This window comes from Ammodytes marinus, assembly GCF_949987685.1.
Source record: "Ammodytes marinus genome assembly, chromosome: 6".
NCBI lineage: Eukaryota > Metazoa > Chordata > Actinopteri > Uranoscopiformes > Ammodytidae > Ammodytes > Ammodytes marinus.
In genome coordinates, this window is record NC_137235.1 from 27851479 (window position 1) to 27875494 (window position 24016).

The window sequence follows — 24016 nt, forward strand, 5'->3', positions numbered from 1 at the left end:
GACAGAAGGGGTCAGAATTCCAAGTTGAAAACATATGGCACATGAAAAAAGTATTTGTATCAAAAGGGTGACAGCAGGCTATCATCATCATGCGTTCAACTTTATGATAGTCCTATAAATTGTGCGACTAATCAGAAACCAGTCCACCACCAACATTGACACATCGTCCGTTTGTAGCATGGACATATAAAGGTTTGTAGACCTACTGTAAACTAGCGTACAAGATACCAAAGCCGGTCGGTGTGTTTATTACGACCTTACAATGAGTGCGTGAAGGCACCACGAGCTGCAACCGGAAGATGAAATATACAAAACAGGAACAAGTTCTTCACACACATCAAACATAAGCCTCGGTTGCTCCATTTTCTAGCTAGCGGTCAACTTTTGTTTGGTCACCTTTTAAACTATTACGGACAAATTCGTCTATTTTATTTGTTCGTTGGTGTGAAACGTTGAATTTTTCAAGATGGGGGGCGGCGACCTGGTAAGTTTGAGCTTCTTCATCGTCAACAGGCGCTTTCTGTGATGTTTAGAGACCGTTAACACCAAACTCTATTCAGAAAAGAGCTGTTTAAAGATGGGCTGCTCGTACAGCAGGAGTTGATACCTGTTACGTTATAAAGTTCAGCAATACATATACTGATGAGGTCTTTTTGTTATATTTCATTTGCTGTTTCATTAGCTAGTGGCTAGTTACATAACGTTAACAGCTAGCTTGCGTTAGCTTAGCGTCCACTGACTGTTACTTTGAATACAATATAAACATTGAGTTAACTTGTGAACTATTCTGTTTTTAGATTACATATTGTCCATATCATCATCAATGGTACACTTTAGATCATTAAACCCATTCTGTTGACATGGATACTTTTGACTTACTGGGTAAAGACTATTTCAAGTTAAGATCGCACACAAGGGTTAGTAGTATTAGTACCATGTAGTTTTGACAGCTACAGCTACTAAATGTCTTCATCTTTGTCGTGTGCCAGAACTTGAAGAAGAGCTGGCATCCCCAGACTATGAAGAACATCGAGCGTGTTTGGAAAGCTGAACAGAAACATGAGGCCGAGGTCAAGAAGATTGAGGAGCTCCAGAAAGAACTGAAAAACGAGCGGACTCGAGAGGAAATGACAAGATTTGCAGAGGCTTCAGGCGCCATCAAGTAAGTAGTTACCCGATAATAACGCGAAAGTGGCTTTGCAGGACAAATGGATTGGTTGTCTGAAGTCGCATTGTATCTCTTTTCATGATGACAGAAAGAAAAAAGACGATCGCCTGGACTGGATGTACCAGGGCCCTGCCGGTCAGGTGTCCAGAGATGAGTATCTACTGGGTCGCCCCATTGACAAGCAGATCACTGAGCAGTTCGAGGAGCAAGAGAGCGGTCCATCGGCTGAGACCGGCCTCCTGCCTGGGTCCATCTTCAACCCCTCCACTCCTGCCTCCAACCTGGACCTGGCTGCCAAGATCAGGGAAGACCCGCTGTTTGAAATCAGGTGAGCAGGTCCCTTCCCTCTCGTGATATGTTCTGAAAATTTGCTAAAAGAAGTTGCAAATTGATTAAATTAACGTTTTGTTTGTTATCTAAAGGAAACGGGAGGAAGAAAAGAAGAGAGAAGTCCTCACTAATCCAGTGAAGATGAAGAGAATTAAAGAAATGGTAAGCGGAAAGTTTTCAATTTGACGACATCTGAAAGGTGGAGTCGGCGATTCTGGTGTTAATATACAGCCTAGGCTCTGTAAACGGGTGTGTGTTAACAAAGTATATATCAGCAAACACAGCACCGATCGTGAGGAGATATACACTGATTTTGACAACAAGCTTTCCCACCGCTGACTTCACCTTTTTAAAATGTCCTCTTGACTTTTGACTGACTTATTTTCAGATTTGGATTATTTAACCTTATATAACCAACTCATCCCTGTCTGACATGAACATGTATTTCTCTTCTCAGAATCTTTCCGTGACGTTTCCTTTTTAACTGTCCGTACATTGTTTGATTCTCTCCCAGCTGCGACAGAATCTGGACAAGAAAGACAAGAAAAAGAAGAGGAAGAAGGACAAGAAGGAGAAGAAAGGAGAGAAAGAGAGGAGGAAGGAGAAGAAGCACAAGAGGAGGAGTTCAAACTCCAGCTCAGAAGAGGAAGATGAGAAGAAACACCGGTATGGAAGGAGATTGCTGAAGGTCTAATTGGACCATAGAATTGGGATTTATGTGCCCGAAATTTTTTTTTTTTTAATAATGATATTCACACTGTTACTGCTGTTTTGGCACAAGGGGGGGGGGGGGGGGGGGCATTAAGTCAGTTATTCAAATGTACTGTTTTAACTGTGGCCCTTTCTTTCTATTTTTAAGGTCACATTCACAAGATGAATCATCAGCAGACAGCAAGTCCCGCTCCCACCATATTCCAGGCTACGGTCTACTGGTCAGTGAGCAACGTGGCAGTATTTCATGATACCACTGTTTACCTTCTCACACACACACATATGATTATTGTCATACTGGAGCAGAACCAGTATGAGCACTAACAGTTTGGTCTTCCCTCTCAGCTCCCTGCCAGCAGACATCACCAGCCCTCTGCTAACCACTCTGGGCGCCGTGAGAGGAGCCGCTCCAAGTCACCACACAGGAACCACAGGGACAGTCACTCCCACTCTGCCTCCTCACACAGAGACAGGAAGGCGGAGCCAGCAGCCTCCAGCCTGCAGAGACAGCGCCACAACAGACAGAGGAACCCAGTGTCCAAGTAAGAGTTGACAGGGCTCCACAACGTGTACTGTAGACACTGCACTTATAGATGATGGCTTTAGTCCAAATTCTGACATTACTAATATTATATATAATAAACAAAAACAGTGGTGTTGATAAACAGCCTAGGCTCTGTTAAAGGGTAATTTAAACAAAGGGGGCACATCATAGCTAGCGACATGCTCGTTTAGAGTAGCCCAGAATGTGTGTTAACACTGGATTTTTTTGGAGTATCAGAAAGCCATTAGAAAATGTTTTTTTTTTAAATTGTAATGTTTTTAAGCACTTTCTTAATAAATCATCACCCACACCAGTTTATATATTGTCCTGTGTGATGTAGGAAGCTCTCTGCAGACGAGCTGGAGAAGAAGAGGCTGGAGATGATGGACCAGGCCAAGCAGAGGGAGGAGGACAGGGAGAACAACGTCAAGAGATACAAGAAGCAAGACGAGCAGGAGAGGGAGCGGGAAAAGAACGTCAAGCACGACCGCCATGCTGGCTTCATTCAGTAAGTATCACAGATAATCGGAGGGCCGGGACATTTATGGCGATTCTCAATTGCATGGTACTGGCTCTACTCTACTCCTTAACTACTCAGAGAGACATGCTGTGTAATAGCAGGCTGTCTTACTTTGTATTTAGAGTCACTGGTAGACTCCCTACTTAGACTACCGGGTACTTTTTTGGGGGGAAACCAAAAAATGCGAGTAGAGACTGTATCATGTGGTGGAAAAGAGTCATTACATTCTTTTTAAGTTAAGTGTTTATGTTGAACCTGTCTTGCATGGTTAATGTTTGGCTCCAGTAACACTCACCTTTCCCTCTCACAGTAACATGAAGCTGGAGAGCGCTACCAGCTCTACCGTAGAGGACAGAGTGAAGAGGAACATCCACTCCATTCAGAGGACGCCGGCCGCCATGGACAACTTCATGAAGAGATGAACACACAACACATTTCTACTACAGATGAACTGTGTATGAATGCATTGAGGATGGATGTAGTGGTGGGAGTATCCCATGCCTGGCTGCCAGTGGCTTTTATTTTGAAAAGCAGTTTCCACAATGACATAATTTACATTTCAAACAAATGTAAATGGCTTATCATGGCTGATCTGTTCTAGTTACCCCTTTTTAAATGTTCATGTGATCTGAACTTTGTACAGCATTGTTTTTGTTTTTACATTATTCCAGGACCTCCTTTTATCTCAAAATCTTTTGTAAAATATGTTTGTTACATACTGTACTCCTGTGAGTAGATACTGGCATAAAAACATATTTCCAGAGCTTCATGTTTTTATATTTGCTTTTTTAACCACACTTCTCTTGTCACTCTAAACACACCGCTCAATATTCAGTCCCCAATTGAACATTTCAGATCACACAAAGTTAATGGCACATGTGCCAAAACTGAACTTATGAAAATGCGTTTTACTGTAGTAAATATCCTCAGAAGTAGGATTTATATTACTCAAAACCTCATTGAAATTTTTTTTTGCTAATGAATATATGCTAAATGTAACAGTATTTTTAAAAATATATATAATTAGCAGGTTTGGTGGTTACAGTTATGCAATTATGCACAGGTGGTAGCTAGTCTGTCATTTGTATTTATTTATTTATTTATTTATGAGCTTTGTAGATGTTGGTCAAACAATTGAAGCAAGCAAGGACGTATCCTATACTGTGTCATTTCATTGAGGATCTTTTAAGTTAATAGAAAAACTATTGAGACCAATTAACCCATAAATATTAATATCTAGTCCGCGCTGAAGTTCCTCATACCCAAGAGTTTCAGCAACCTGCCGGTTATATTTTCACTTTAACACCTCTCAAACAAACTATGCATGCACCGTTGACTGCTCTCCGTATCCTCCAATAACGGCAGCGCTTTGCACCGAGTGCAGTTAATCCAACCAATTACCTTAGGGCAAGTGATGACGTAAGAAAATCATGATAGAGTGATCTTCGTGTTTCTAAATCGTGTAGTCACTCTCGGAAACGAGCAGTCATTCACATTAGTTACGAATAACAGTGGAGTTTATACGTTTTACTAGTGAGGAATCTTCTTAAACAGTGTCACCATGGTAAGAACATCATACATTGTTTCATATGCGTGTGCTTTGTGGAGTAAAATTGTTTAAATGGCTAGTTTTGGACATCAGTTGCAAAAGCTTGGCTAGGCTAATGTTGGTAGCTCTTAACATGCTCACTGAAGTTCGCTAATATTCTCTGTATAAGGATTTATGGTAAAAGGTGTACGAGTTGTAATAACTTCCTTAAGTTACGATATAGTGTAGGTAATGATTCAGCTAACGATACTGAGGAAGAAATTATAACAGTAGCAGGCGCAAGTCACTGGGAAGCTAAATACTTAGCGTAGCTAATGAGCTAACGTTGTATTTTAATATTAAAGGCTACTACTATCCTTTCCCTAAATCAATCCATTTTTGGGAATTTTGCTTTTGTGAATAACGTTAATTCAAACTTCTGAATTTCCTTTCGTGTTAACACTCGCTAAAATTTGACAGAAATTGTCAGCTTAGCTATAGATGATATTTAACACAATATATATCTTATAACTAGTTAATGGAAAGCCACTGTCAACAGCTACACATTTAACAATGTAGTTACGACCTTCTCACGTAAATCCATTGCATTCAGAAATATATTACGTGTGATATTTCACAAATGTGTCCACTGTCTATAGCTACACTTTTTATTTAAATTTAAGTCCCTTGTCAGTTTCAGTTTCAGTTGTTCTGTGATCAGTGATCAATGTTACACATGTGCATTAGTAGCCCAGCTGCCCAGTCCTGTGGTTGAGTTCTTTTGATTCTTGTATTGTTATTTCTATTCATGCTTCATGGAAAGACATCAGCCTGCCTCCATTTTTAATATTGACTCCTCTGCCTATTGTTTTCTCAACCAATTCATTATGTTGACCGTACAATATTCGTAAAAGTGTCAAATCTTATTACAATCAGCTTTTAAAATAGACCCATTACATTTTGAAAGTATTGTTTTTATAACTTCAATTGCTTTACAAAGTTATTGATAATGATACATTTTCTGTCAATAGATAAATCATTTGATATATCAACCGCCTCTGCTTTCACTAACTTACCTCTCTCCTCTGATTCCTCCAGTCTATTATGTCCTATAATGGCGGGGCCGTCATGGCCATGCGGGGGAAGAACTGTGTGGCCATAGCTGCAGACCGCAGGTTTGGCATCCAGGCCCAGATGGTCACCACAGACTTCCAGAAGATCTTCCCCATGGGAGACAAGCTCTACATCGGCCTGGCTGGACTGGCCACTGACGTTCAGACAGTGTGAGTGGCCTTAACCTCCATGTCTTTCTCTTTTTCATCAACAGGGCACAATGGAAGCTTTTCTTGCATGTACGGTGTATTCATTTTTTAATGTCTGGTCGCTGTTATCGGTTATACAGTGTTTTCACAAGGTTATTACCTCAACAAGCATCCCTACTTTCAAAACACGCAAATTAAAATTAAGCCTTGTGTCTTAAGTTAAATACCATTATGTATCATTTAGAATGACACTATGCTGTAGTTGTACACTTCTATTACTGTGTGTTGCTATTACTAGTGATGCAGGGAAGACTGAGATATTACTACTGCTGTTAGTTACAGTTAGGAAATATGTTTGAAGTGCATTGTCAGTGAATCACACTGATGGTAACTGGGTGTCTTTGCATTGTGTGCAGATCACAGAGGCTTAAATTCAGGCTGAACCTGTATGAGCTGAAGGAGGGTCGCCAAATCAAGCCCAAGACCTTCATGAGCATGGTGTCCAACCTGTTGTATGAAAAGAGGTGAGTCAGTGTGTGCGTCCAACTGATTTCCAGGGGACAAGCCTCAGACGGACGACACAATGTTTATTTTTTAATACTTGCATAGAAAGAAAGTAAAAGACAATGTGGTCCCATGTTGATCCTCTCACCAGGTTTGGGCCGTACTACATTGAGCCTGTGATCGCCGGACTAGACCCCAAAACCTCTGAGCCATTCATCTGCTCCTTGGATCTGATCGGCTGCTCCATGGTGACAGAAGACTTTGTTGTGAGCGGCACCTGCTCAGAGCAGATGTACGGCATGTGTGAATCTCTGTGGGAGCCAGACATGGTAAGTTAGTACGTCAGGTTTGATGTCACTTATACACCAGTAGGTTGACTGCTCTACGCTTAATGACCAGTTTATGAATGTGAAAAGTAATTGTGCAAATGAATGTCTGCAGAATCCTACTTAAAAATGAGAGACTTTGATTGTGCATGTAGATGTAGTTAAATATGAATGCTGTGTGTGGTTTTCAGGCCTAACTCTTGAGGGCAGCACAGCATTCAACATAGGAGGAATACAAATCTGCCACTTGTGTTATTGGGAGACCTATTGACTGTTCATTCATTTGTGCCATAGAGGCTTGAGGTTGTTTGAGACACACCTCTTGTAATGTTCAGTGTGAGGCCCACATATGTTTCAGTCATTCTGGCCACAGGTTGTGCTTAAGTAAATAATGTAAGAATGTCTATGAGAGAAATGTGTTTGTTGATGCAGGAACCAGAGGACCTGTTTGAGACCATCTCCCAGGCCATGCTGAATGCAGTGGATAGGGATGCAGTGTCTGGTATGGGAGTCGTAGTACATGTCATGTAAGTACAGTGTCAACACATACAGTATACACAGGTTAGGGGGAAATGTCTGCAGTTATTGACAACTTTCTATTTTCTCATGCAGTGAGAAAGACAAGATCACCACACGAACCCTGAAGGCCAGGATGGACTAGAGCTTCTGTTTCTCCTCACACTTCACCAACACACACACACAAACAACTTTTGTATAAAAATAATAAACAATGCTTGTACTGTTTTTTTTGTTTTTCTTTCTTATTGATATTGTTCAATAAAGAACACAGGTTCAAACAATGAACTTGACTTTTGCTGTTATTGGAGGAACTTGCACGTCTACTTTACACATCTTTTTGTTAAATTTAGCATTTTCCCTCAACCTAATTCAGAGGATCTGCACCAAACCAAGATTCCATACTTGGCAACATAAAATAGAATTAAAGGAAGTTGACAACAGGTCTGGCCAAACTATAACTAGTTTGACCTACTACAGTCTTCTGGGCTGTGCACCTTTTGCGAGAAAACGGCAACATCAGTAGTGAGATAATAGAAACTGTTAATTTCAGTGTGTGGCACCCTGCAGACTGACATACACTGTAAATACTACATGGTATCTTATGCCACCAAACACCCTAAAGACAATGCATGGGATAAAGAAGCTTGGAGTATTTTTAAATAAACTTTTTTTTCTAGTGATTTTAATCTTCCCTCATCTCCTGCATTAGCAATTTAAACCACATTATTTTTTTCTTGAATCACTGCCTATCTTGATGGGTCTATAAAACAAAACCAAATTATTTAATGTAGGAAAAGGATTCAAGTAGTACTGATTTTAATTCCAAGTTTAGTTTGACTGGAGCTTTGTGAAGTCTATTAAAGTTTTTTTATGTTTGGTCCATACTGAGGACTATAAGTTTATTTAGGTAACTGCTGCTTCCCATTGCAGTAAAAGTGCCCCTTTAATGGAACTTGCTATAATAATAATAATAATATTGCTTAATTAGATGAATGAGGGTATTTTGACAAAATAACTTACGACTTTACTATTTTTTTTTTCCAGTTTTCAAATGTAGTTCAGTCTTCGTTGGTTGGCTCAGTTGTCATGGAGATAAGCTGTTATCAAGAAAAAAAATGGTTGAATCATTGTTTGCCAGGTCGAGAATGAGTTTTCAGACTCAAATTATCCGAACACACTACCACGCCTGAGGCAAAGGGTTATTTATTCTTTAAACAAGCAAAGAGGGATAAACTTTGGTTAACCAAGAAAAGAAAAAAATGTTTAATGACAAATACACATTGTCATGTTTCAAGATCTAAAAGCAGCTCATTAAACAGTATTAGCCTGATCGTGTTTCACGTAGTTGCAACCAACGGTCAGTAAAGAAATGAGCACAACCAAACAAAAACAAGATAAAACTCCCTTTAATATGCAATGAATCATTTTCAAGTAACCTTTTTTTTTCGTCTAATGTCTGTTGGTAACAAAACAATACTGTATACAAACACAAAAAATTGCTACATTAATGTAAACAAGATATAAAAATGATCCTTATGGTAATAAAACAAGTATTTGCTGCAGAATTCCCCTTTTTATGTGACTTTTTTTCTTTTCTTTAGACCAACCTCCACCAAGCTCACGGTTAAAATTTCAAAAAAGATTCAAAAACAATATGGCAACGTAACATTCAAACACCAAGTTTTTTTCTCTCTTATTTTTTTTTGTCATAACACTCAGATGCTAAATTCAGTGGTTTGATGTTTCAACTTACTGGTGGAGTCTCATTTACAGTTCAGCCATGCATTTTTGATATTGCATTAATTTACTTAATACACCATTATATATTAATGTCTTTATCCCCCTGTTGTTCCAATTTGTTAGCTGTTCTTTTTTTTATTTTTCTATTGTTACTGAGAGATAGAAGCCTGGTGGCGACTGTCAAAAGAGTTTGTCATGCAATCTGATCATTCAGCCTTTGTGCCAGTTGTTTACATCTGTGTGTGTGTGTGTGTGTGTCTAAGAGAAATCATAGGAACAACAACAACAACAACATGAACAGAAACTGTAGAGACTGTACTAACGGACTGTTAACTGCTGAAGCCGACACACTCGTTCAAGGCATTATAGTGAGACAGTTTCCGTGCTGGCGTGTAAGGGTAAGTAGGGGGCTGAAAAGGACTGGGAGGAATAGGTTTTTTTGTTTTTAAACAGGGAGATTTATATTGGGATGTTGTTCCAAATTCAAAGGGGGTTTTCACGAGTTTTGCTTGTAGTGGATGAGTGGGCCAGGGATGTGGTAGGGATGTGGTGTGTGTGTGTGTGTGTGTGGAATATTGTAACAGGCTTGGTGCATCCTGATGGTGGCTGTGGGAGGATACAGGTACTTTTATTTTCTAATGGAGAGGAGAGATGGACCTATACGGAGGAGAGGGAGGAAGAGAAAGAAGTGCGTTGCATTTGACAGGTGGAGGACAGGAAGAGGACTGGCTGGAACTGGGAGGAGATGAGTCTATGATAAGATGTTGGACATGAACTCGTAGAATCGTTTGGAGTACTGCTCCGGGTTCACCGTCGAGATCTCCGCCCCCGCCTGAAGAAACAAGAAAAGCAGAAAAAATGAGATAAGATAAGAGCCACAGACAGAGCCTCCATCAATGGTGATTTGTCTTGTGCCAATGTACAAAACATATTTCGGCCAGTCTTGTTTTCTCTGTAAAGGGGGCAAAACTATAGAACATTTTACCCGCTAATTTAAAAATAGAGACTAACAGCAACACTTTCAACAGAGAACTTAAAACAATGGCTCATAAGAAATCAGCAGTGCTCACACGAATAATTTACAACTGGTTTATTGTCTGATCGTGCTGCCTTTGCTTTACTCCATGTATATATATGACTATCTTTATATTGCTGCTCTTTAACCACTGTATATAGCATTTTTTATTGTTTATTATCAGTTTTTCCCTCTTTAATATTTAATCTCGTTTCTGTTTTTTTTTTTTTTTTTTTTTTTTTTTTTTAAAGGCATTTTTATGCTTTATTGACAGTGCAGAGAGACAGAGGTGAAATGGGGCAGAGAGGGGAGTGACATGCAGAGAACGACCGCGGGTGGGAATCGAACCCCGGTCTGCTGCTGGGCCCGGCCCGGGAGGGGGACGCCTTACCAACTGAGCTAAAGGCGCCCCCCTCGTTTCTGTTTTTGATTGTTTTATTTTTAAAAAGACTCCTGTGGACAGCTGTTGAAAACTAGCATTTATGCTAATACACTTAAAACAATGCATCTGGTTCGTCCAATGAAATTGTCATGTCCATGTCAAATAAAACTTACAATATGCTATACAAGAATGACAAACATTTAATTTCCCGTGCAAATGTTATTCCAAAAGGCCTACAACAAACTTGTTTTCATGATTGATTCATCTGTGGACTGTTTTTAAAAATGTGAGGATGTCTTTGTTATGCCTATACAACATATCAGATGAAAGTGTCCATCAGTTTCCTGTCTAGGTTTGTCAAACCAGCAGTGTTAAACCTCAACGATATTCAGAGTACAATGCTGTATAATAAAGAATATCCACTGCCTGACCAGAGCGGGGAAAAACCATTAACAAGTGAATTTGGCACAATAAGTGACCTTTAATATTGAACCTTTTGGAGCTTAATTGTCGGCCATTTTCATGTGACTGCTGGATCATGCTGCAGTCTTGACACTCACCCCGTGTTTCACAGTTTTGGCAGCATGTGCAGCTTTCTTCTTAGCGTCGTAGTGCGTGAGGATGTCGATGATAGCCATGAAGTACACCTCCTTCTTCACAGCACCTAGCAACAGAACAACACACCACAGGGTTTCACTATCACCATGAAAACCAATGAGAAAAGCTGCTGTGGCTTCATTTCTCAAGCTACAGCTAAGTTAAAGGGATAGTTCAGTGTTTTTGAAGTGGGGGTTGTATGAATTGATCAGGCATAGTTAGTGTGTTTCCTTATGGAGATGGCGATCAGTGCAGTCATTTTTATGAGTTTGGGAACTGTTGCAGAGGGGGCTAGGAGAATTTTTTTTTTATCTCCACATGTATAAATGCTAATGTAAAAACATAAATATCCCTCCAATTGTACGCTAAACTGCGATTTTATCCACAGCTTCAGTTTGCCGCCAGATAGCTGTTTTTTTGGTTTTCTTGTGTCTCTGTGAATAATCTCAGTCCAGAGGCTGATTGAGTGATACAAAAAATAAACAGCTGTTTGGTGGCAAGCTAAAGCTGTTGAAAAAAATCTCAGTTTAGTGTACAATTGAAGGGATATTTCGGTTTTAAGTTAGCATTTATATATGTGGAGAAAAAAGTTTTTCTCTTCTGGCCCCCTCTGCAACAGTAAAAGCCTGACTTCTGCTACAGTCACGTTTCCCTCAAACTCCCTAGAAATGACTGCGCTGATCACCATCTCCATAATATAAACAGACTCACTATGCTTAAGTACCCCAATACTTCAAAATGACTGAACTATATCCCTTTAAGTAGGTCAGCTAAATGTCCAAAGACCACCCCTCACCGTCGTGGCTCTTGATTGCGTAAACGTCCACAGAGGGGTCAAACTCCCCGGGGCTGAAGAACCCCCCACAGTTGAGCGGGTTCCCGGGGCTGTCGGGAGGCGTGCCGAAGGAGCCGGTGAGCACTCCATCGTTCTCGTACTCCTCCTCCTCTCCTGTGCCCTCCACCTCCATCTCCTCCTGCTCCGCCCGATCCACGTCATGGATGCCCACCAGCAGACTGTAGTCCATGATCTTTAGGGTGGCCAGGAACTGAGACACAGACAGACACAGACACACACAGACACACAGACACACACAGACACACAGACACACACACACACACACACACACACACACACACACACACACACACACACACACACACACACACACACACACACACACACACACACACACACACACACACACACACACACACACACACACACACACACAGACACACACACAGACACACACACAGACACACACACAATGTTATGCCCGGTTATTATCACATATGCACATTTAGGTTTTCACATGGGTCTGTTTGATACAGTCAAAAATGAATATCAGGACAGAGCTTTTTTTCATAATAGAAATAACCTAAACAAAATGGCGTATGTATTGAAAGTAACATTTTAAATGAAAAAATTATCACTTGGTAATGAGGGGAATCAGTATCAGCCCCTAAAGCTGCATTCATTCCTATTTTAATACTAGCAAGAGCCCTGCCAGCCAACACACCACAGGCAATAACAGCCACCAGCTGGTTAACATTGTAGAGCATTTAGCAGAGAAATGACTAGAAGCTTCTTACCTCCACGTCCCGTTTTAGCTTCTCCAGAAAGTACTTCTTGTTGTCGTCTCCTATGGGCAGCCTCTGGCCTTCATTCAGGAAGTCGTTGTCTTTGAAAGTGGGGAGCTCTTTAGCCTGAGGAGAGAGAGAGAGAGAGAGAGAGAGTTTTGCTATCAGAGGTAGAAATATTAGATTCTATATCTGTGTCTGTTTTCAACATCAAAATGTAGAATCAGACTTTTGTTTGGTAATGAGGGCCACACCTGCTTCATCCTGTAGGATTCAGGGCCATGAATAGAGGCTATACACTACTGATAAGTGTTACAATTCACACAAGATGTGAGATAAGGTCAATTAGTCCTCAAATGATTTGTGGACCAAGCACGTCACATTCCCTCCCACACGCGCACACGCACACACACACACGCACACACACACACACACACACACATACACACAGTGTTATGCTCTGACAGCATGACACCGTTGCTTAAAGGTGCCACTACTAAATAAATCTACTTACTTATCACTACTTCATTTAGCTGTCATTTGACAAGTTTGCCTTTGAGGTGAGGTGAGCTAAGGGCATTTATTTTTGTGCCATCGTCTGAGCAGCTGTCAGTGCACTGAAAAGAAAAACGTACCTTCTCCTTGTCGCTGGCTTCCCTTGAGACCGTAGAACCCTGCAAAACAAGGGGAGATAAGGATAGAAATAGAATTAATTGAAAGAAGCGCGAGATACTTCAGAAGAACTGTAAATCAAACAGTATTGGAGGAGAGGTACTAAAGTTGTGTACTCCAGAGAATACTTTTTTAGTAGGAGAAAAAGGGCGTATGTTTTGAAGGATTTATTTTTTAAATAGAAGGAGTGAAGGAGTGTTCACCAGTATTTGTAGGCATATTGTGCACCATAATACTTAACAAACACAAACCCAGAGTTATTTACTGATTAGCTGGATCTGTATAATCTCCAGATAATTTTAACAGGAGAGTATGAACTTGTACTTATTTCAATATGATCAAAATAATAGTTAGTTGCAGCACTTATTCAACTTTAAATAATGAAGCTGTCAGTTTTCTCTCAGAGCTAATGGTGAAGTGTTCACAGTGTATATCAAAAGCTTTTTAAATTTAGGATGATATAAAACGATGAATGCTGAAACATGAAAATATTTAGCATTATTGTTTGACTTGGAAAAAGTTGTTCGTCATAAACTACTCACTACTGGACTAATAATTTCAGAAGTGAAAATGATTAAGAGGTTGCCTCTCTCCATTAGTCCCAACCCCCATTATTTCCTAAAAATAGTCATTTTAAAAATTTCAAAAATAAAAGGATTATTTGGATTGTTTACGAGTATTGATATATAAAAAAGAATTGATTTGTTTTTAGGTTATACAGAATACAATTGTAAATATAGTTTGATACAATAAACAGAATCCCATCCCTCAGGTAGCCCCTTACCTATTTCACCATGACAAATTTACAATATGACAAGATTTTCTAAAATTTACCCCATTTTTATTTCTTGTCAATGTTATGTTGTTTTCTTAATTCTTTCATTAATCATGTTGTTTATTTTTTTGGCTTAGATGATCATACAGTACATTGCTTCAAATAAATCCATAGTATTTATTTCTGACAGATTTATTTGAGCCAATATATGATCTTGACACATGAGAGCGCTCATTCAGTTAGTGGTTACAGGTGTAGAAAGACAAGCATGACTGAATTCTGTGCTTGTGGTTTTTTATGTGTTTAGTGTGTTTTGTGTGTGTGTGTGTGTGTGTGTTGCGTGCGTGCGTGCGTGTGTGTGTATGTGTGTGTGTGTGTGTGTACGTATGTGTGTGTGTGTGTGTGTACGTATGTGTCTGTGTGTGTGTGTGTGTCAGTTAAAGCAGCTCCCCTACCTTCAGGTCATATTTGCGGTGCACGGTGAGGCGATGGCTGAATACATTCCGGGTCACCACCATGTATGTCTCCACGCCGTCCACTGTTAGCCTGTACATGCCCAGGAACTGAGGGAGCAGCGTGTTGCCATGACACTCCACTATAAACTGCAGACAATCACAAGAGTGTGACAGAGAGTGTGGGAGTGAGCAATCAAATAAACAGCACGAAAAGTGATTAATAATGGGGACAACAGCACGGCTTTACAGTCAGATCATTTCTACACTGCAGCATCATTCACATGCAGACGCCACTTTACATTCAAATAAAGGAAAAAGGTTCTTCTTTTAATTATTTTCAAAGAATAAGGCTCCTTATTTTCTATCATAAACAGTAAAAGATGGCGTCAACGATTCTGTGGAACGAAATTGGTCAAAATCAGTGAATATCTCCTCGCGATCCACTACCTCTCAGTACTGTGTGTGCGCTGAAGAGAAATCTGGTGTTAATGCACCGCATAGGCTCGGAAAACTGGTACGTAAACAAAGGGGGTCCACCATAGCTAGCAACATACCAGTTTACCAGGCTGTGTGTATTACCACCATTGAATTCTTTCAGCGCACACACAGTACGGACAGGTAGCGGATGGTGGGGGAATAGACACAACAATTTGATACAACAATCATTCTCCAGAATTCTCGGAATACACCCTTTAACATACTGTATGAAAGTATTAGGGTTATGACTATGGTGTGTGTGTATCTGCGTGCATGCGTGTGTGTCTGCGTGCGTGCGTGTGATTGTGTGTGGTTCTTTGAGGGGGCTTTTACCTGGTGATATTTCTTTAGGATGTTGTGCATCTCAGCGATGTCCTCACTGGACACGGTTTTGATTACAAAGCGGTGGTCGTAGCTGGACAGGAAGCGGTTGCCAAAGCGACCCTGGGCGTCACTGTTGAGTGGGGCGCTCCTCGTCAGAGAGTTCTGCCCGACAAAACATCCACAGACAGTACTTAGGTCAACGTAGACATTCCACATACATTTTCATTCATGTGTTGTTTCACAGTAAGTGTATTGGTATCTTGTAAGCAGCAGTGACTGACCTGGTAGTCCTGGTCATCGATGCAGAACCTCTCCCTCAGGTTTCTGAACACCATGGGACAGTACTCTTTGAACTTAAAGCGACTAGGCAGGTTTTCTCTGATGAACAAAAGTCACACACAGTGAGAACAACACACAGAAGCTATCAGGCTCATTACAGGAAATAAAAAGGGGGACTGACTGACTGACTGACTGACTGACTGATGTTGACATTTTTGATTTGATTTGATTTGATTCAATTTATTTCAGACATATCAAACATACAAAACAAAATGAAAAGCATGGAAATACAATAAACAAAAATTATGTTTTCACAAAAAAATTAAATAAAAGAAAACAAATTATCTGTATTGCTGAGATATGCCTGAAAAGGAGCAGGAAGAAGTATACACTTATTTAATCCTACCCCTTTTCCATAGTAAAAAAAATAAAAAATAAAATATAACATTGGTTTGCAAAATGTTTTTCTTCGGATTGGATTTATGTCTGCTATTGTAGGGATCCTACGCAGACATGGATACAAAGAAGTGCTGAAATTAACAGCTTTAACATCCTTTTCCAAATGCATTTGTTCTACTTGTTAACACAAATCTAGACATGTTCACTGTGCAGCACCTCATGGTAAACTTATCATTGCAAAAACACATCAAGATTTGTGACATTTGAGCTAAGACATAACTCTCATTCACTACTAGTCAGATGTGTACAAGCTCAAACAGTAAATAGACACTGTATACAGTAACTTGACATGTATCGTTCATTTTGACTATTGGCAGAAAGCCAATGGTATTTATTTTGTTCAAGTGAAGAATTGCAAAGAGAGGAATGACTTAGACTTAGGAATGACACTATTAACTGAGAACTTTTCAGCCCTTAAAGATATGATACAAGCTGAAATGTGAAACGAAAAACAAACTATGAAATGAATCTAAAATCTCAAAGTCAGTGTGGTTATACTGGGCCCCCCTCTAAAGACGTGGAAATAGTCATTATTTCACACTTCGCCTCTTATCATATTATAGCGAGAACAGATTTGGCTTGCTGTTGCAGGTTGGTTTTTGTATGTGGCGATAAACACTTTGAAGTGCGAGTTCTCAAAGCAGAACATTCATATCACACATTTCTTTGGACAGTGCAAACTGCAGCATAACAGGTTTAAATAAAACATACCAGCTGCTTCAGCCCTTTACTGCTACTTAACCGTGAGGATGATTTGTATTACAAAGCTTCTCAGTATAGTGCTCACAACTATCTGTCTTTGACTGCAACCTGACCCTGCAGTAATATCTCTATTCTTTATGGAGTCACTTTATGTATGCAAACATTCATTCTAAATACACTAGCATATATAAGGCCACTTCAGAGAAAGTGTGCTTTTGTACTTTGATGGGATCTGATGAGTGCCAAGGCTTGTTAAAGGCCCATTCTGTACCTTTTGAGCACGTAAATGACACATGTTTTCACATACACGATTGAGGAGTGTTTGAGCAAAGACGGACACACGGACAGTCAGACATTTTGGAGCGACAGCAGGAGTTTTAAAACCTTTGACCTTCTTGATTACACAGGGATTACAGGTTGTGCCTTGTAACAGGTATTTATAAGCGCTGATGTACGTACTTGTTAAATAGGTGGTTGTCCACTTTGATCTTACTGTAGGCTTTAAAGTCATCTGGCATCAGCATTACTGGTACAGGCACGTTACTTAACTCGTTAACCTGAGGGAGAGAGAGAGAGAGAGAGAGAGAGAGAGAGAGATCAGACATGAGTGGTGGAGAAGAGATGATATAGCTGAACACACACACTTACAGACTGTATATTATGGGGGAATGAAATACAACCAAAGCAGCGCTGTTGACTTCTGCAATTCCACTAAGGGCAGGTTAAAATGATGCTCGAAACAGACTCCTACGCAGAGTACTCTACCGCTGTGCAGGCCCAGTCAAACAAAGAAGGGAGACCAGCTTTTAAACACCACATCATATTGATAAAATTGAGAGAACATTTTGTCCGAGCAGTTCATTGTTCCCTTAAGTACTGTTACATGCTTATTGATGAAACAAAGCTGTGAATGCCCAGCTCAGTAAATAAGAACAATACGTATTCACATAACCCAAACACATCCAGACAACGGCCCACACTGATGGGACTGCAGAAAAGACCTCTTATCAATAGCAGTTAGGGGGAAATGTAAGATACTGTATACCACTACTATAAACCACACTCCAGAGAGACAGTTGAGTCAAACAGCCTTTGAGGAACTATGAAGAAATGAAAAACTGACAGACATATAACTAAAAGAGGGAAGTAGTACACACAGCACTAGCAGCATCATTTATCATCGGCCATTTTTTCTGTGCGTGCAGACATATAAACCAACAGCCAACTTGAATTTGTCCTATTCAAAGCTTTTACTTTCAAATTCACAATATAATAACTAAACTAACTTATTTATAGCTAAAGACAATTCAAGAAGAGCACATTTTACTCCACACTGTTATAACATGTATATAATCGTTAAAGAGAGTCCGTTCCGGTAGAATATGTGTGTCAGTGGAGGCCTGTGAAACACATGAGCCTACCGTGCTGTTCAATTAAGTGGCAACAAGTGAGGTATAACTGAAAGGTGGAGTGGAGTCAGCGATTCTGGAGAAAGCTTGTTGTCCAAATCACTTTTTGTTAAAATTTGTGAATATCTCCTCACAGCCTAGGCTCTGTAAAAGGGCATGTTTATCTAGCTACGGTGGGCCCCTTGATTTACATACCCTTTGTTTGCACAACCGTTGACAGTTGTTTTCTCAGGGTGCACAGTACAGACAGGAAGTGGATCGTGAGGAGATATTCACTGATTGCAACAGAAAGTGAGTTTGTCAAAATTGTTCTCCGGAGTTACTTACTCCACTTTTTTTTTTCTTTTTTTTTTTAAGATTATTTTTTGGCATTTTCAAGCTTTACTACATAGTACAGAGTTGAAATGGGGAGACAGAGAGAGAGAGGGGGGGGGGTGTCCTGCAGTAAAGGTCCACAGGCCGGATTTGTACCCAAGACCACTGCAACGAAGGCCGGAGCCAATATGGTACGCGCTCTATCCACTACGCCACCGGAGCGCCCCGCTTACTCCACTTTTAAAGATGCATGAAAACCTAAAGTCAATGTGTTTTTAACAGAAGGCTTCGACGTGAACAAACGTAGTCCTTCATAAAGGTCAGACTCTGTTGCTGTATAAGGGCTATTTAATGATACTGAACGGGCTCGCTGAAAAGAACAGTGCAGCAGCAGCAGCACAGACACTCCCTTCAGTTGATGCCATGATAGTTTAGAGTTGAGTGGGCCATGATTTGCATTTAAAAATGAACAGCATCAAACAGGTGTTGCTGTACATCATCTAAACAGCGACTGACACTGTGTTGAAGTGAGTGAGTTCCCCAGCAGCAGTAGCAGCACAGTCAGCTAGGGCACTGTTAAAAAATGCATAGCGCGTCTGACTGGAAGTAGAGGACTTTGATGAGGAGTGTCTCTTTGATGTTTTGAAATGGGCTTCCCACCCACCACTCAAATCACCAGGCCCTGTGTTAGTGCGTATGCTGCACCCACACACCCGACACCCAAAGTTCACCCACTGAACGCTGGCGATGCTGCAGTGATAACCATATCATTAGCTGCCTCCCTTAATGTCTTTGTTATTAGGCGTGTTGTGTTTTGATTCAACGGGCAAGGGAGCATTCGTGGTTCTTATGTATTTATGTCTATGCAGAAGTCAGTGCTTTCATACAGACACATGTCCACTGTCACAGTGTCATATCTGCTGTTGTCAGTCACCATCAACTGACTCTGGGAGTTGGACATTTTTGAGAAAAGCTTCTTGCCAAAAAATTTTTTTTGTCGAAATCTCTGCAAATTGGTATGCAAACAAAGTGGCTTGGACCAACCCACTGTATCTAGAAAAAATGCTATATAGGGGAAGGTGGGGTGATTTGTGCAACTTTTTACTCAAAGTGATTTTAAAGTGAGGCCTTGACAGTTATGTCTCCAACTCAAATATGTACATATATTTCAGGATGTTGTGCATCCCTGGCAATAAAAACTTTGGATCTGGAATAAACTGTTTAAGAAATATAGCTTTGGGAAAAAAAGTTGTCTTGTCGCACAAATCACCCCACTACGTGGGGTGATTTGTGCGTCATTGTGTCACAATGACAAAGTCACCATCATCATCTTTCTGGCCATCTGAACTCTCATCAGTGGTGTCGTTAAGTGGAATTGAGATGTCACTCTCTTCTGAGCTACTGTAGACAATCACTTTCTTTTGGTGACCAGCGTATACAGCCATGCCACTGGCACAACTCCGTGCTTGTGGAACCAACTGCCACCTGACAAATGTGATTCCCCCTACATTTCTGCCTTTAAATCAAGGCTCAAAACACCAATGTACACCCTGGTGTTTCCTCCCCATTAACCTCTGCACTACTTACTTACCTCTGCACTACTATCTGTGTTTATGTGGATGTATGGGCTTTACGTCTTTTATTTTGGTTATTGTTATTTTACCTTCATTGTTTACCTACTGAATGCACTATGTACAGCACTTTGGACAGTGCAAACTGTCATAAATGTGCTTTTATAAATACATTTTACTTACTTACTTACTTATAACTCACCCAGGCCCTTGCGCACAAATCACCCCATCCCCAGAATTTTGGATAATAGGCATGATGCAGCAATTTAGGTTTGACATTGTGCTAACTATATAGACTCAAAGTGTAGCATACCAAAGCACTAAAACATGTGTCAAATGTTTTCAAACGTGTCTATAATTGTTCAGACACAATAATCAAAAAACCTTGATCATGGAAATTTTACTTTGAAAGGCAAAACACAGTTTTTTGAGCTTAAATGTGCTTATATCTTATTCCTTGTGTCTCCCTTCTTTACAGGATGAGTCAAATGGATGGCTCTTCTTAAATATGTGGTCACATTTCCAATTTCTTCCACGGTTTTCTAGAAACAAGGGGTTTTGCAACTTCCAAAATGCACAAATCACCCCACCTTCCCCTATATATATTGGGCAAATATTTATCGCGATGAAAACACAGGTAGCATGTGTTTATAGTACTGCTGTAACAAGTGTGACAATAAGCCGGTCCATATGTACATAGGTGTTGAAGCCAAATACTCAAAGCCAAAGCATGAGCCCATCAGTAGCTTAGCCTATATTATTCATTCAACCTTTATACTCAGTAGATCATTGAGGGGTGACCCTCATTTACAATGGCATCTAGTTTCGACAGCATTGTTTTTAGCTACGGTTGGTCAGTCCTAGGGCCTTTGTTTACAGAGCCTAGGCTGTGTATAAATAACACCAGCTTCTTTTTTTCTCCAGCGCACACACACTTATTTGAACAAAAAGTGATTTTGACAACAAGCATTTTCCAGAATCACTGACTCCCCTTCAACCACCATTGACTTAGAACTAAACTTCAAGTTCTGAAGGAAGAGTCGGTTTGTCATATGATCATGAAGTGCTGATCGGACAGTAATGTGCTTTAGGTGACCAGAGGGGAACCAAAATAAAGGCCCTGTGGTAATGAATTCACAGGACGCATACACAGGAGAGCCTTCATGCAGTGCAAAACCGGACAAAGTTTCAGGCCTGGACCATATAAAAGAGGCCCTGAGACGAACTGTTCTCTGTTCCATTTGGAAGGCTTCACCACCACCAATCAAACTGAGCAGGAGTGGGCGTCTGACCAAACACCAACTAATGGGCTATTGCACGTCAAGCAAGAAGAAGGAGCTAACTGCTGGCTGCAAACCCATCTCCATACGTCACTGCTGGTGGTGTCGAATCTGCCCCTCGCTAAGCTTTACATAGCCATAAGGCAGCCACGGCCAAAAGTAAATGCGATATATATTTCTCGGCTCTATTTATAGAAAAGTGATGCGATGGAAGAAAACGTGGAGGTTATTGAATGCAGCCTCGGATCTGCAAATACAAGTTCAGAGGAGCAGGTTTATTTAGACAATAGGAAGGCTGCTGTCTGTCTCCAGCGGTGGGGCTGAAAAATCTGTGTAACCTGCTGCTCCGGCTGCTGGCTGGCTGGCTGTCACACCCCTCCCACTCCATGCCTGCACTACAGCGGCTCACGACTTGGCTCCTAAACACTGCATCGTCCAAGGCTTAAAGATCGCTCCTTGTTAATGCTGAGCCCTACTTGACAATGCACAACCTGCCACTGATGTGTAAATACACTGAGAATGATGCCATATTTTACAGATGCACTTTAAATCCCTGCAAAGCGCATGCTTCAGGCACAGCCCACCGCGGCTAGCTACCGAGGCAGTTAGCAAACAGCCTGTAGGAAAACCGCTCATTACAGAGTCATCAAGCACATTTATATACCAACGAAACTAGGAAAAACTAAGCGAATATCCACGAAGTAGGCAATATACGTAGCTGACCTGAAAGCACCTAAGCTGACTTGACAGCTCGCTAACAAGCTAGTAGGCTAGCTAAATCAAAACAGCAGCATAAACAAACCGCTCGCGAGCGACGTCGAAGAGCCTTTGCGGTTGTACTCACCGTATGGTTGACACCCCACATTAAAACGCTGAGAATGGGCTCACTCGCACGGAATAGTTTGACTTTCTGTCCTATAAAATGCTTCTTTTTCGTCTTGGTTTTGCTAGCGCTGACGGGCGCAGCACTGGTGCAGTTGGATGACATGTCTCTCGGGCTTGGGGGAATTCAGGGCACGCAACACGGCGCTCACTGTCGGAGCTCGGTGCCGCTGCTACACAACGACAACAACAACAAAAAAGTCGGAAAGTTAAGAGCGTTTAAAAAAGTCTTATAAGTGCATCGTGCTCGTCGTCCAACTCGCACTGAGTCTCTGGGCAGGGGAACTGTCTTGTTGCTGGGGAGTCAGCGGTAGAGCATTTTGCTCCGTCACCACCCTTCCTCCTCCCGAGCAGGCCGCGGCGGAGTCCAGAGAGCAGCTAACCGGCCATCAGGCTTACAGTAAAGCCTCTCTCTATCTCTCGCTGTGCAAACAAACAGTCCAGGGTGGTCAACAGTAGCCGGGCACCTCCTCTCCTTTCCCTCTAACGTATGTAACTCCCAATGGACGTGACGCTGTTCTACTTGCTAGTGAGTAATCCCATCCTGATGCGACCTGAGATTGTTGTCAATCAGCACCAGCCAGCGATGCGTTCGGGGTCTCCTCAAGATGGCGTCTGTGTGGTCGCACTTCATGGTCAATAGCGACGCCCGCAGGCCACCCGCAGAACTACAAGGGATTCCCACACCTTCCCCTGGACCTGGATTGCACACAGCACAGGACAAGACGCTACGGGCTGCCTGCAGCCAGAATATACTAAGCCCTGTAAGAGCCCATTAGCCTATGTAACAATAGCGACCCATAGTCGTATTATAACGACCAATAAGGTAATACATTTTCAGTTGTATAAATAAAACCCATAATAGCCTACAAACTGGTCGATGATTTAAAGCTATAGTGCGTCACTTTTTCATAAATCTCTGTTGCATTGAAGCCAAAGGAGTTCCACCCAACTCTCTCTGTATTTCTCAGTGTGGCAGCGTTTACCAACCAGTGCAGAGCCGGCCCGAGGCATAAGCGAACTAAGCGGCCGCTTAGGGCCCCCGACTGCCTGGGGGGCCCCCTCAAATTTTTTTTTTTTTTTTTTTTTTTTTTTTTTTTTTTTTTTTTAGTTTGTGTGTTTGATATTAACATCATATTGTGCAAATGTGAGGTATCTTACAAAAAAAGGAATAAAATGTTTTGGTCTAGATATTTAATAGCCTAAAAATGTAATCAGTTCATCTGGGAGGAAATCCGAAATTATCTGATCATGTCACGTTCACATCCATGCACAGTGTGTATTGAGTTTATTTAAAAACAATTGGAAATGGGGCTGCCCTCAGTTGCCCATGCACTGTGTATAGTCTATAGCCTATTTCAGCCTTGTCTGTGGAAAAAAAGATACAGTAGCTGGACAACAGAGTTCTTCTGCTTAGTTCCTCACACTGCATTTAAATGCATTCACTATATTACAGAGAAATATGTCCCGTAAAAGAAAAAGAGCTCCAAGCCCAACCCAGAGGACCCTCCATAATATTTTATTTTATATTAATATATATATATTTTTTTTTAAAGATATTTTTTGGGCATTTTTATGCTTTATTGATAGTGCAGAGAAACAGAGGTGAAATGGGGCAGAGAGGGGAGTGACATGCAGAGAACGACCGCGGGTGGGAATCGAACCCGGGTCTGCTGCTGGGCCCGGCCC

The 24016-nt window shown here is 41.1% G+C and overlaps 3 protein-coding genes across 3 annotated transcripts; 2 read left to right on the top strand and 1 right to left on the bottom strand.

Moving 5' to 3' along the window:
* The first annotated feature begins 347 nt into the window (after positions 1–347).
* cwc25 (CWC25 spliceosome associated protein homolog) lies at positions 348–4029 on the top strand. Its single transcript, XM_080029137.1, has 9 exons — positions 348–484; positions 990–1162; positions 1257–1496; positions 1591–1660; positions 2013–2164; positions 2358–2430; positions 2555–2751; positions 3094–3261; positions 3584–4029. The coding sequence occupies exons 1-9, from the start codon at positions 467–469 to the stop codon at positions 3693–3695; spliced, it is 1203 nt and encodes a 400-aa protein (XP_079885263.1). The 5' UTR covers positions 348–466; the 3' UTR covers positions 3696–4029.
* A 680-nt stretch (positions 4030–4709) lies between these two features.
* psmb3 (proteasome 20S subunit beta 3) lies at positions 4710–7691 on the top strand. Its single transcript, XM_080029403.1, has 6 exons — positions 4710–4837; positions 5900–6084; positions 6480–6587; positions 6719–6896; positions 7326–7420; positions 7506–7691. Exons 1-6 carry the CDS (start codon positions 4835–4837, stop codon positions 7552–7554), a joined length of 618 nt encoding a protein of 205 aa, XP_079885529.1. The 5' UTR covers positions 4710–4834; the 3' UTR covers positions 7555–7691.
* A 1111-nt stretch (positions 7692–8802) lies between these two features.
* Positions 8803–22916, bottom strand: LOC307252041 (phosphatidylinositol 5-phosphate 4-kinase type-2 beta-like). The gene is made up of 10 exons (XM_080029580.1): positions 22290–22916; positions 17330–17427; positions 15712–15808; positions 15440–15592; positions 14630–14776; positions 13363–13401; positions 12740–12853; positions 11943–12192; positions 11110–11213; positions 8803–9984 (listed from the first exon to the last, which is right to left on the bottom strand). Exons 1-10 carry the CDS (start codon positions 22431–22433, stop codon positions 9904–9906), a joined length of 1227 nt encoding a protein of 408 aa, XP_079885706.1. The 5' UTR covers positions 22434–22916; the 3' UTR covers positions 8803–9903.
* Between the last annotated feature and the right edge of the window lie 1100 nt (positions 22917–24016).